The sequence below is a fragment of the Psilocybe cubensis genome, chromosome 1 (genome assembly GCF_017499595.1).
Source record: "Psilocybe cubensis strain MGC-MH-2018 chromosome 1, whole genome shotgun sequence".
In the NCBI taxonomy this organism is placed as follows: domain Eukaryota; kingdom Fungi; phylum Basidiomycota; class Agaricomycetes; order Agaricales; family Agrocybaceae; genus Psilocybe; species Psilocybe cubensis.
Window position 1 is genome coordinate 4201617 of NC_062999.1, and position 14259 is coordinate 4215875.

Consider the following 14259-nt stretch of genomic DNA (forward strand, 5'->3'; position numbering starts at 1 on the left):
GTTTTCTGTTTCCCCTCTCCGACCTCGATCCTCCTTACAAGCATCCCATCAGCCATATCTGCCTCCGCCAATGTGCTATCGCTGATGTTTCTTTTTCCTTTTTTGAACAGATACGGTCCATTATGCTTTGAATGAAGATCCTGCCATGCAATCCTGATTTCTATGTTCATGCCTTTGGTGCGTAGTGCCCCTATAGGTCACTCATGCGCTCCCCATAGCAATTATTGACTGACCATACCGTTAGTTTGTCTCAAAGCCCCTTTCGGGCATCACACCTTACGCAGACTCACATTCATTTATTGCTAATATACTGCCAGAACTCCTAATGTGAGGAATGGAAGTGACAGAAGCTATTCCTAATCTCAGTCATTAACCATGCATACCATCTCCCACCTTTACTTACATCTTGTCGCTTCAATGCCAATGCCAACGCCAACGCCAACGCCATTGTCAGAGTAACCTGAGGCCGGACTCACACCTGAGCCGGGGTTCATCTCCGGGTCTCGTCATCGACTGCGGGTTCACCAAGACATTTTCAGTTCATCTCTTCAGCAATCAAACTCTGCCCTGTCTTGCTCGTGTGCTACAATACCCGGTTCATATACCCTCTTTCTCTGTAGGCTTATCCTCGATTCGTGGACACGAACTTTTAATAATCCTCTCAAGCGTCCAGCTCTACACTAAGAATTACAGGGATGACCGAAACCGTTTGCTGGAGTGAGCTGGAGTGGTGGCCCATTTACTTTGTACCTTAACCGGCGTGGATTGGCACGATAGGCTTGGGGATGGATGGGTTGAAGTGGGTTGCAACCGGTTTCAGTGTGGTTGGATTGGTTCTTTTTAAGCTCTTTTTCTCGTCAACACACTCCATTCTTTGGTCAACAATCCTCAGGTCGAACCTATTCACTCGGCCAGTTGCAGGATTCCCCAAGGATGGATCGTCGCCTTAGATTCGCTAACCTGGTGTCCTCTGGTTCTCCGGGGTCATGTCATCAACCCCGTCGACGAGCCCAATCACGAGATTTTACAGATGTTGGTGGATTGATTGTACTTTCAAGATTTCCGGAGACCAAGCCTTAGTTCATCTTGGAAACCGTTGATACACGATTGCGACTTCCTGTTGGGAATGAAAGGATAATAAACGCCTTGTCTCTCTTTGGACCTGGTGACGAGTCGTTCAGCGTTGTCGACCCGGACAATGCCGTTGGATCAGTCTTCATTGGATTGAGTCGTTTGCGACTTAAGCGTTATTCGTTTGTGCGTGTCCTCAAGTTGGTGTCTGGGACCTCATTTGCTGCTGCTTCTTTCTTTTATTACCCAGTCTTCTTCTCTCATCTGACCTGATGTATGTAATGGTTCGTGTTCTTCGCAATCCCTCTTGGTTCTTCCCTTTGCCACTCATACCCCACTGCCTTGCTTAATTTATACACCATTCATCCCCGGCTACTTTTCTTTATTTTCCATGCATGTTGACATAGAATAGGGTCCGTCGGGCACATTCAATTACTATTTCTTCAAATTTCGCCCAAGTTAACCTATTGACTACAATTCCCCGTTTCTCAATATTGAACATGTGTGTTATCATGTAGCCTATCCCACCCCTGTTTTCGAAGCGTCTACTTCCCTCTCAAGGATATAATCTCTTCTTGCCTCGAACAATCATACCACGGGTCGCCCAAACTTCTATCTGTCTGATGGAACTGGTTGATTGGCCGTTTTCGCTGGCTGCATGGCTATTTTTCGGTGATGATACTTGTCGAGATTCCGAAAGAATCTGACAATCACACATCCTTCTGTTGGTCACTAACCTGTGTAGACAGGGTAGAGATACCCAAAATTGTACTAAATCGAGCTCGACACGATCTACTCTCCGGTCCTGGATTCTGGAGCTCCATCGTTTTGGATCACTCTCCAAGCTAGTGAATACGGTTGAGGTTCGGAAGATAAAAATGGCTGGTTTTCTAGGGGTTTCTTGAAATTCGAAAAATAGATTGTTCAATGAAATGTGCTATTTTAATTGTTAGTATGAATTGGGGGGGTTATCATTCAATAACAGTGTCCACAACGATGGAAAGTTGTAAGGCAGCGGGTATACGCATTGTCTACAAATCTAGATGCCTCCTCATAATTGGTAGAAAGTTGATAAGTTTCAGTATCGTCTTTTATTGTGCCAATGCTGCATTGTGGAGATTTCGCTTTCAACCGACTTCCCACAATCTGGCTCATCCCTGGCGGTATGCTATGGTTCCAGCGCTTATCTGTAATGGCACCACCTCCAAGGATCACACAATGATATAAGCACATCGTGGTTTGGTGGTAAAATGTGTCTTGATCGAGCATGCACAAATAGTAGGCCGAAATGCCGAATGTGGGACCAGGCGCTTTTCAAGCTTCCAGTTTTTTTTGACGTTACTTCGTCCTTGACGTTTCCAAAAACTGATATCCAGTGCGAAAAGTCTCAACCTGACTCTTAACATTCTCCAAAGTCGTTAACTATTTCTCAAGTCATGGCGTTTCAAATGACCGTGCTAGGGCAGCAAGTGTTGTTCGAGCCGCCGCCCCATACTTGTGACGAAAATTGCACGGACCCATGCACTGCAAATGGCGACGTTGAGGCGACACAAAAGATGATTAGGAATATGATGGCCGAGATGGAACGACGCGTTGCGCAACAACTGGGAATCCAATTGGGGAATAAGAACCTTTGTGATCCCATATCAAACCTACTACCTTTCGAAATTTCGGCCAGTATATTCGAGCTCTGTCTTCCTCGCTGGAAGCGAACCACAGAGCTGAGTCTGTTCGAGGAAGATAATGCGTCTACTTTGTTCACGCTCGGTGCCGTTTGCAAAACGTGGCGTCATATCATTTGGTCAACACCCTCCTTCTGGTCGCATTTATTGATATTGATCGACCCTTCCACTGTACGTTCTTATACTCCTCTTGTCGAGGAGTGGATCGTTCGGTCAAAAGATGTCCCTTTGTCGCTGGCGGTGTATTATGGTAAAGGTCCGGATGAACCCACGGGATTTGAAGAATGGTTTCCGCCCTTGAGCAAGATTATCAACGCATCATCAAGTCGTTGGGAATGCCTCGATCTCTCGATTCCAAAATGCCTCCGTGTTTTCTTCGCTCAGCTCCCTTCAAACCTACGCGAGCTTAAAATCGAGAACACGGGACCCAGTGGACGTACATTTGAAAATGCCTTTGAATCTCAAACTACGACAGGGCAGTCGAGTTTTTCTGCTCCAACGTATGTCGATATCGACTACTATATTTCTTGGGAATCGGTTCCCATTCTGTGGAACAACGTCACCAAAGTTAAGATACAAGGCTTGACTGTTGTTGATTGCCTTGAGTTGTTACGGCTAGCGCCAAAGCTCGAATCGTGTACCTTTCCTAGAGGCAACCCGGACAATGTTGCAGGTCATGTTCCCCTGCCAGTGGTTCATGCCAAGCTGGAAGAACTTCACATAAATGAACCTGCACCTCTAAATTTTGTGCACGCCCTATGTGACGCACTCACGATTCCTGCACTGGAAAATTTGACCGTTCAACACAATGTATTCGAACGCCTGCCTACCGACAATTTGCTGGCCTTGATGAAGCGCTCAAGTTGCTCTCTGAAAACCGCGGAAATAGGCTGCCTCTTGCATGAAGACGACATAATTACCTTCCTTCAGGCAACCCCTTCACTTCGGCATCTGACTTTTGGTGAAAACGCACCTGTTGGGAATTTCAAAGCTAGAAATTTCTTCAAAAAACTCGCCCGGACGGCTCATCTAGGCGAAAGTGATACCGAAAGCTCCTCATCTCAGGAGATATTCCTTCCTCATCTAGAAAGCCTGGCATATTTTTCAAGCAAGCCAGATGACTGTGAAAGCATTTGGGATGTTCTTCCTCGGATTTTTGGTGTTCCGACGGATGATTACGATTATGAAACTGAGGATTTGGATCCTTATCGACGGCCGTTGAAAGATGTGAAGATTCTTTATGAGCAATATCAAGAAGAGCCAGGACTCGACTCGAGCCTTGACGACGAACCTCCTACTCGAACAGTCCCTCTCCTTTCGAAGCGAACGATCCTCAAAATCGATTGTGTTACCAGACTCGGATCTGTAGACCTCCGTATCTTGGCGCATTATAAAGCTCATGATCACTTAGAAGATCTAATAGAAGTCTCAAATTTAGCGTGCGATTGGGACTGGGATGGGGACTTGGAATACACGTCATCTGAAAGCTCTGATGATGAGTAGATGCGATTACCTAATTTTTTACGATTTTCTCTCCACATTATAGTTTATTTACATGTAGTGATCCAACCAAAATTGGTTTTCAGGATAATAGGGGGTTTGTCTATATACGGAAATACGATTGCGGACCCAGTGAACGACTCTGCCGTTGCACTCATCAGGTAGCGCCTGTCTGTGAATTATTTCTTGTCCAATACGTCCATCTCACCTTCACTGCCCATTAAACCAACAGTACAAGACAGTCGCTCACCTTCATATGCGCCCTTGATCTCGAGTGCTGCACTTTAGGGTACTGGTGGTATTCCCATGCTAAACTTGAAGTCATTATCTTATCAGTGTTCTAACATTTACCAGGCCCTTATGATGCATCGCCAGAAGTATCATCAGACCGAAGGTGACGAACAGATGATCACTTGGAGCTGCTCTAGTAGGATGATGGAAACATGAGGGGCCTCCCTCTTTCCCCCTTTCAACTTTCTTGCTCTTCATTTTTCTTTTCTTCGACACTTTCTTCCCTTTCTTGACTTGGATACAGAGTATTCAACTGATGGCGTTGGCTCAGATGTCTGCTACCAAGAGGGGTGGTCCTGAACAACACCAATCTTGGAGTTTGCGTGAGCACAGCGCACTTACACAGTACATTCAAACGGCTTTTTCATATCTTATCTGGACTGACTAAACGGCATGCAGAGCAGATAATAATCAGGATGGGGCGCCTATAATCGGACAACAACAGCAGCGGCAGCATCCATCGCATTCCAGCTCCAGAGGGCGCCATCAGCCGCTAGCATTTCCCTGGTCGGCCCACCGACTCAATCTTATCCCTCCAAGAATTATAAGCAAAACCGGCATCAATGTCCCCACCTCTCCCTCAACCTCACCATTCCCGCGATACGGTCACGCTTTGTCTGCGACGGGATCCCTAGCCGGTTATCTTTATCTCTTTGGAGGGCTCGTCCACGACTCGGCGCAGAACGACACCTACATATTGAACATCCGCAATAACACCGCGAGCCTCTTTCAAACCACAGGGCGGATTCCCTGTCCACGATTCGGCCATGTATGTGCTTTAGTAGGAGACGTGTTCGTCGTATGGGGAGGCGATACAAACTCAGACCCTAATTTGGAGCCGTCGGATGAGCATGATAACCATTTGTATCTTCTCAATCTCAGTGCGTGTTGCGTGGTAATATTCTGCATGGTATTAATGATGCTGAGAATTAATTTCTCTTAGTTTCACAGGATTGGAACCAAATAAAAGTCTTTGGTCCCGCACCTGTTGGAAGATACGGACATGCTGCGACTACGGTTGGCACCAAATTATTTATATTTGGTGGGCAGAATGGCGGGCAGTTTCTGAATGATTTATGGGTATTCGACCTCAATTATCGTATGCCTTCATGAACCTCACTACTTGGTACAAATATATTAACCTGCTATGTTAGCCCGTTTGGGAGCAATTGGAACCTTCAAGCCTTGAGCGACCCGCCCCAAGGACTGGTCACTCCTGTGTAGCGCACGCAGACACCATCATTGTGTAAGGTTCTTCTCTTCAATTCTTATTAGGGGAGGTCAGAGTGGACGATTCGGAGGCGATTCAGCGACACGATTCAGAGACGATTCTGGTCATCAAAAGCGTGGGAAGACGCTGAATCGCCTCAGAACGTGAATCGCCGAATCGCTGAATCGTCTCTGAATCGAGCAGTATTTACACAGCACAAAATTGTAAAATGTGAAACGCGCAAATTGTGGGAGATTATGAAAAGATCTGGGAATGTGCCGAAAATGTGACTGCCGAAAATGTAAAAACGTCGCATTCTACGAGATTTTGACAGATTTTGGAAGCCGAGAATGTGACGAAAATTCATTCAAAAGGTCCTGCTCTGGAAAAGAACTTAGTGAATTTTTCAATCAAGGATATCACGTGCTTCTGCCGCTCGATTTAGCACGGAGCCTGAATCACCAGGTCTTGCGCTGTTCCTTCTCTTTCGCCTTTGTTGCATCCATCACCTACTCGTCCTTGCCACTTACTCGCCATGGCTACCTACTCGCCATTGTCACCTACTCACCATTACCACTCTACTCGCCATTATCACCTACTCGCCATTGCCACTAACTTGTCATTGTCACCTACTCGCCATTACACCTACTCGTGACACGTTATATCTCCCCGCCAATCACTCATCATTTCTTTCGACTCGGCGAGCGAACCGGAGATATGCTGTGATCTCAAGAAGTAGAAAAAAAATTGGCGGGTAGTAGGCGGGCACTATTAGTATAAGCTGGTGCGTGTTAACTTCAATGAATCTGTATGACCATCGCCTTGCAGACCAACCCCTAACCTAACCGACTTTAAAACTATCACAAGCATAAGGTGTGTTAAAGAATCTTACCAAGCAATTTAACACTCATGTATAAAGCAAGGTGCGATTTGGACATTCTAACGGCGGGGTGTTTATTGGTTCACGGTCGTGAAGCCTTTAGACAGTACTGCCAATGCGGGCAGTTTGTATACATTGTACTCTTTCTCTCTAGATTATTACTTGTATATCTCTTCACCACTATAATTTTTTATAAAACCTGTTGTATTCTACTGGACAAAACTGTAGTATTCTGCTGGAAGGGACCCAAAGGAATGTATACCCCACTACTGCCAGTGGACCCTGACTGGACCCTCGATTTATTTTTACCACAAGTAAAATGTTCGGACCAAAACTACATGCATTCTGAGTATATTCCGAGTACATTCTGAGCACATTGCCGTCTAAATTGAGGAAAGGTCCTACAATGTCTAAACGTGCACATTTCAAGTACATTCCCGTCATATTGCCAGGGATTGTGACAATACGACGGGAATATGCCGGTCGTCACATTTTACAATTTTGTGCTGTGTTAATTTATTAATTATTTTCAATTTACCTAATTATATATTTGATCTTGACATGATCAAGATTTTTCTCCATCATCGTGAGGGCTGGTGTGATACACAGACTCTTTCTGTGAGGCTCTCACTATGGCCGCCAAAAATTAGAGCCGTACAACTCGTTCAGCATCGTCAAAATTGCTCAGCAAGACCACGTTACCCAAGAAACCTACCAAAACACAGGCCAAAAAAGCAAAATCTACACGGCGGGCCAAACAGAAGGAGGCTAGCATCAAAGTAGTAAAATACTCGGCTAATACTACCGTGAATCGCCTACTGAATCGAAGGTGAATCGAAGTTTTGAAATGGGGAGGTCAGAGTGAATCGCGCTTCGGAAGCAAATTTCTGCGTCAGAATCGGTCTTGAATCCTGACCTGAATCGTTCGCGAATCGCCTCCGAATCGTCCACTCTGACCTCCCCTATTATTTTGGCGCCAATATAGCTACTCAAACTATTTCTAATAGCTTTGGTGGGACGGATGGCAAATATTACTATGGGGATACCTGGTCATTCAATCTGCAGACCAGGAAGTGGACAGAATTGAATTGCTTAGGGCTCATTCCTTCTGCCCGAGAAGGCCATGCTGCTGCTATTGTGGGCGACATTGTTTACATCTTTGGTGGGCGAGACACCAATGGCAAGGATTTGAGTGACATGGCTGCTTTCAAACTTTCAAGTGAGTGCAAATGTTGTGTTGGATTTTATTGAGTTAGTGGACTCTTTCTTAGATCACAGGTGGTATATTTTCCAGCACATGGGCCCTTCGCTTGATGGGCGGTCTGGACATGCCATGGCGTCTAATGGCACCAAGGTATATGTTCTTGGGGGAGAATCATTTCCATCTTCCGAATTGGATCCAAACATCATGTATTCACTGGAGACAAGTTGTGTGGATTTGCCAATTTTATGCCTGGACAATGTATTAATCACCCTATGTGGGATTTTTGCTCGTAGAAATGATCAGACTTCCGGGTTAGTAAATGTGCCCTATGGAGACGCTGCCTTTTTGTTTGTTGACTTGACATGGAGGGAGTTAGGATTATAAAGTACTTAGATAAGATAAGATTAACTTTTACTCGAAAAGGCGGCTTCGCCGCGATTACCTGCCATTGAAAGACTGTTTACTATTGTGTACCAGATTACATATAATAATGTTACTTCAGAATACCTGCCATGGGCAGGTAACGTAAGGACCAACGCTCAACAAAGTGCACTTCACTGGTGAACCCTTTTATTTATTTAAAACCTTGCGACCAGCAATTGCGGGTAATCAAACCTGGATCTACCTTTGCGTAACTTACGAATTGGCCTCGACAGCTCATGTCGGGGTTTCGTTCGTCGTCCCCGTCACGCTCGAAAGCGGAGTCGCTTTCAAATACCAACCACCAAACAGAGAGCACGTTGGCAGCCAGGAGGCCATCATGGACACCGTCTATCACAGAACCTGAAGACAGTCGTTTCCAATCAAGACGCCGTTCAAAACACTCTGAAGAAAATCTATCAGATTGGGCCGGCTCTGCATCAGCCCTTTCCAAGTCACGAAGACCGTCCTTTCCTCCTCCCATCACAGAAGGCTACCAACGCGCTAGAAGACCTCGCGTCGAACATGAAGAAAGCCCAGAGATTGTCAAGTTCGGTGGAACGAGTCAGCCTGCATCGGAAGGAAAGAGCCTATATTCGAGTTGGGAAATCAATGTAAAGGATTTGGTGGGCGATGCTGTCGGGAATGTAAGCAGACTTTTACCTACCAGCGCGTCTACTGAGGAGACAGTAGATGAGCATAAGTCCAGCGTCGCGTGATATCGTTTTGGCTGCGTATGTTCGTTTACTCGCTTTTCGTGAAAGTTCGATTTACAATTTAACAGCCGACGAGGTCTATTCATTATCGACCTCGACTACCCCCTCAGGATTCCCAGATTTCTTCCTCAGGGCGGAACCTGGGATGTAGCAGATGTACAGTGGAACCCTCATCCGAGTCATGCTCAGTATATTGTGTCGACATCCAGCGAGAAACTGTGAGTTCAATCTGTTCTCGAACCCATGCTGGAACCCATACCTTGTTAGACTTATTTGGAACCTGCGCCTTGGTGGAAAGACTTCCATTGAACACATCCTCAAGTCGCACTATCGAGCTATCACAGACATCAATTGGCATACGACAGAGTGCGACATTGTGGTCAGCACTGGAATAGATTCATGGATCTGGGCATGGGATCTTAGAGAACCCAATAAGCCGATTTTTGGTTTATCCGCCTTCAAAGGTAAGTTTTCAGCTCCTATATATGTTGAATATATCTATATATCTTTGGCAGCGGGTGGAACACAAGTCAAATGGAACTACCAAGACGGAAATCTACTAGCGTCGTCCCACTCCAACGAAGTCTTGATTTGGGATAGGCGGAAAGGATCTCTTCCAATTACACGGATTCGTGCCCATTCCTCAAAAATATACGGGATTGATTGGTCGCGCACATCTCGAGACCAAATCGTCACCTGCTCCTTGGACAAATCTATCAAAACTTGGAATATCAATGCGGTCGACGCCGATAACCCTGAACCTGAATCATACATCCGAACAACATACCCGGTCTGGAGAGCGAGGAACTTGCCGTTTGGAGAGGGGATTCTGAGTTTGCCACAGCGTGGCGAAACGACACTTGAGATGTATGCCAAAAGTGATCCACATGCGCCGGTTGAAGTCTTCGAAGGACATTCCGATGTTGTGAAGGAATTCGTGTGGAGGAAAGGAGACCAAGGTACGTTTTCATTTCCAGTGGTAATTGGTTGCAACTTATCTCTCTTTCACTAGACGACTTTCAGCTAATCACATGGTCCAAGGATCGCACCCTGAGGTTCTGGCCGATAGATGGAGAAGCTATGCAGGTAATATCCTCTTCGTTATTCGCTGACATTATTACCTGACAGATACATTAGAAAGTCGGCCACAACCCACAAGTAGTACGCGGTCGCTCAAAGCTGACCCGATCTGCCATGGAGTACTATGACACATTCCGCAACCCGCCAGACACAGAAGCCAAAGAAACATATTCCACCATCTCAGCGCCAATAGGTAATCGAGGCATACTGGCTGAAGTTCGAGCTTTACACCCGTCGAAGGGTAGTCATCCGATCAGGCGAGCCTTTGAAAGCAACCTTTCTTCGCGGATTGGCGACGAGCATTCCACTCCAACTACGCGATCTATTGCCTTTGTTCCTGGTCGTTCAGTTGGTGGTACTATGAGCAAAGGCGGTACTGGAATTAAGAATGCTGCCCAGCTCGATCAGCTGACCTGGCTTGCAAACGTCAAAGTCGGCAGTAAACGAGGAAGTAGTTCGGGAGGGGGGAGTCATGGTGCCAGTAGACCTCCGTCCAGGCTTCGTTCGGGTTCAAGGCCGCCTTCGGGTCATGACAGGAGTATCAGTGAAATTGGAGGACGACAAAGGAGTGGAAGCTTGAGTCGAGCCTTGGATGACCGCAAGGAAGCTGATAACAACCAGTCCTTACAGGAAGAGTGAGTGTAATTTTCATGGCGCCTAGGACATCAACCAACAACAAACCCTTACTAGGATTACGACCGTGCTTACTAAATTGGCTGCTTCAAAAATCAAGTTAGAAAAGGTGTGTTTTACCATTTGTCAGCGAAATATTCGTGTTTGATAATTTTTCTGTAATCTAGCACGATCTGACGAAAAAGAGGACGTGTACTCTTGGCCTGCACGGACCGTGGGGAGAGACATCCTCCGTGTTCATGAGGGTGACGTTCACTTTCCCTCGCGATTATCCTTATTCTACACATCCTCATGGAACCCCTGCTGTTGAACTTGAACGCAATCCATTGATATCGATGAGGGCTCGTACCTACATTTTGAAACACCTCCGAAGGATACGAGAAAGAAAACGACCTTGCTTAGAGGCCTGCCTTCGCTTCCTTTTATTTGCTGATGAAGGTCATACCGATCAGGACTTCGCGGACTCTGAATCGTCTTCAGACGACGATCAACCTTCTGGGAAAAAACCGAGAGATATCACAGTGTCCCTGTTAAGAAATAACAAAAACCTGGCAGAGCCACGGACATCGCAGGGTGCTTTTGGGCCAAATGGTATGTCTAGGCATTATCACTTCTCATCCTATCGTTCTTATCATTTCTTTACACAGGCGAGCTCATATGCTTCTTCAGGGCACCGCCTAGAATCGTTCGAAATGTACTACGGGATCTCACTGGAGCAGGAAACAAAGCAACAGAAGAGCCTTCGACACCTCAGCCTCAGGATCAGCCGTTGCCACCGCCTGTACCACAGCCACAGCAAAAGAAAAGCTACTTCCAGTCTCCAGCCTTGGTTTCCGACGCGGTTCGCCGATTAGGCCTGGCAGCAACTGACCGCACAGTACAGCCAATTGATCCTAAGCGCCCAGAAGCAGAACTCAATATCCTTCGTGCTATGACCAATCTTTTGACTATGCCACAGCAGCGGCGTCGGGATTCGGATGCAAAACAACCAGAAGAGGTGCCAAAAAATTACGCACTATTTACTGCCCGCCGCAGTACTGTTTTTCTCACAAGCACCAGAGATTTTACCGGTGCAGATCAAAAGGTCACTTCGGAATATATATTTATGGCGGATTCTTTGGCAGCCGTATGCGATACAAATGCCAATGTGGCCAGGCGGCATGGACGATTCGATCATGAACGAATTTTCAAGACGTTGGGGACATTGTTCAATCAACCAGATATCGATAAGAAGGCGAAAGAATCGAGCTTTGTCTCAGATTCTCTTGCAGCCTCTGTTATCAAACAACTGTACGTTCAACTTTTTTCAATTTGGATAGTTGTAGTCTTACTTATAAGATTTTCTAGGTATTCCAATCTCGTAATTGAAAAGGACGTGCAGATGTTAGCAATGATCGCTATGCTTGTGCTACAAACGGAGCATGGCATAGCTCCTCATCCCACTATCGGGAGAAGAACAGAATCTTTCACCCCTGTTCCTCATGTTAGCATCCCTTCCCGACTCGGCGGAATGGATTATTTTAGCCTTACGAAAGCCATCAACCCCTCCAGCCCCATCTCACCTGCCTGGCCAAGGCTACCATCTCCAGCAACGGCTCCACTGGCCCCTTCGGTTTCATCTTCTAACTCCTCTCGTGGGTCTTGGTCCAGTTTATTCAATACAGGGAGTGCTGTGCGACAATTCATGAATGGCATGCAGGATACTTTTAAGGATGGCCTGACAACCCCAACGGAGACAATGCCAACTACGCCATCTGCCGATTTACCCGGTCATGGTGCTTCTCGATCGGCTGAAAAGCCCTCGAAAGTCCAGGATCCAGCAGCACAGGATCCAAGGAAAAAAAGGATTAGAAAAGATTCATCCTTCCAGTCTCCTACGCCGGTCTCCAAGTCTTGGAACGATGGAACGACCAATTCTTCAAAGATAATGTCTTCCTCGTTTTTTTCGGCAGGGCAGAAAAACCTATCCTCAAACTTGTTCATGGCCGACAAGCGCCGCATTCGATTCGAACCTCTTATTTATGAAGAAACGTACGTTTTCTATTTTTTTTGTGAATAAGTCTCATTTTTCCTGTTGTTGTGATATAGATCCCCTCCCCTGTTCGAAGCCGACTTGATCGAACGATTCAAGCTAAACGTATACGCGTATTCGGAGCTTCTCTTCAGATGGCAACTATACCATAAGCGTTTGGAATTACTGAAAGCGGTCAATCAACGAAATCTAATACCCACAGTCAAGACAGAAATACACAGCATTGGCCTCCACCGCATTTGTATTCGACCTGATTGCAAAATGATGATCCCGGACAAAAGCCATACATGCCAATATTGTGGAACATCTTGCTCGATGCCAGCCTGTACAGTATGCAGACTTCCTATTAGAGGTGAGCAAACTCTTTAAAATTCGTCTCCAATTGCATATGTCTGACACATTCCAGGTCTTTCGAGGACGTGCATAAACTGCTCGCACGCCACGCACATATCTTGCTGGAACTCTCTGGAAGTAACTGTTCCTATTTGTCCCTCTGGATGTGGCTGCTTCTGCTCTGGATCCGATGGTCCTTTCACTCGACCTTCGACTCGACTCGGCCTCACCCCTCCCATGCCTACTTTATTAATTGCCGCTGATACACCTTGGCAATAAATAACCCCCAAAAAAACCTTCAACTCTCCCTTTTCTCAAGAGGATGACATTTTCAGCTCAACACATGAACCTAATTGATTTTCTACGTCCTAGGATCACTTGGGCAACTTTCCCTCTACCCCTATATATGGAACACGTGACTCAGGATTATTCATATTTCCCAGAGCCATTCCTCAGAGCAGAAATCTAGCAGCTGGGTTGACAAGTTCACTATAGTTGAAGAGACACGACACTTCCGACTGTCTACTAACATCGAAGGCATGTCTTAAATACCCCTACGCCTACGCAACCGACATGGCCTTCTCGGACCAAACTGTCATCCATCAGTCGCCAACCGGAGGGTTCTTATGGAGCGCTTTGTATTCTGACATGTTTATTCTTGATGCGAAGTCGTCGTTCCTGAAGTACTCCTTCATCATGCATTAATTGCTATGCACCTCCTCTCCATGTCCTCCCTGGCCCTACTTCTTCAGTATCGATCGCCTATGGAGTCTCTTAAGCCAACCCATTGGAATTGACTGTGCTTTACGCCGAATAAAAAACGTGCTTCTCAGCGGTTCAATCCTGGCACCGGATTCATATACACAAGCCAATCAGCTTCAAACCCCTACCTCTGCTCTGCCTTCAATGTATATCTTAATCTTTTCTTCAGCCGCTCAATGCAAACCATATTTCGAGACCGAAGGCGGGATTCAACAAGCACCGGTTTATATGATATTGGAGAAGTCGACTGTTTCGCGTCTCCCAGCGTCCGGCTTGCATAGTCGGCTTTCGCTGCTTATCAATTAGCTAATCGCCTTCTTTTGCGAGTCTAACTGGTTGAAAATCCCCGTTGGCAACATCAAGCATATTAATGATTTAAGTGTTGCATATCAAAGGATCATAGAACTTTGCCGTTTATCTCGCCTGACGTGGTGGCCTTCACTCA

The 14259-nt window shown here is 46.2% G+C and overlaps 3 protein-coding genes across 3 annotated transcripts; all 3 read left to right on the forward strand.

The window, feature by feature from the left end:
- Positions 1–2507: 2507 nt before the first annotated feature.
- On the forward strand, positions 2508–4256 carry JR316_0001422 (uncharacterized protein; the record flags this gene model as incomplete). The annotated part of the gene is made up of 1 exon (XM_047887227.1): positions 2508–4256. The coding sequence occupies one exon, from the start codon at positions 2508–2510 to the stop codon at positions 4254–4256; it is 1749 nt and encodes a 582-aa protein (XP_047754973.1).
- A 2784-nt stretch (positions 4257–7040) lies between these two features.
- JR316_0001423 (Protein GLUTELIN PRECURSOR ACCUMULATION 3) lies at positions 7041–7948 on the forward strand (the record flags this gene model as incomplete). The annotated part of the gene is made up of 4 exons (XM_047887228.1): positions 7041–7116; positions 7304–7463; positions 7642–7853; positions 7929–7948. 4 exons carry the CDS (start codon positions 7041–7043, stop codon positions 7946–7948), a joined length of 468 nt encoding a protein of 155 aa, XP_047754974.1.
- A 549-nt stretch (positions 7949–8497) lies between these two features.
- JR316_0001424 (putative RWD, RING finger and WD repeat-containing protein C11E3.05) lies at positions 8498–12984 on the forward strand (the record flags this gene model as incomplete). The annotated part of the gene is made up of 13 exons (XM_047887229.1): positions 8498–8905; positions 8952–8992; positions 9043–9192; positions 9242–9438; positions 9490–9933; positions 9987–10060; positions 10112–10689; positions 10745–10796; positions 10855–11278; positions 11335–11977; positions 12035–12718; positions 12776–12893; positions 12922–12984. The coding sequence occupies 13 exons, from the start codon at positions 8498–8500 to the stop codon at positions 12982–12984; spliced, it is 3876 nt and encodes a 1291-aa protein (XP_047754975.1).
- Between the last annotated feature and the right edge of the window lie 1275 nt (positions 12985–14259).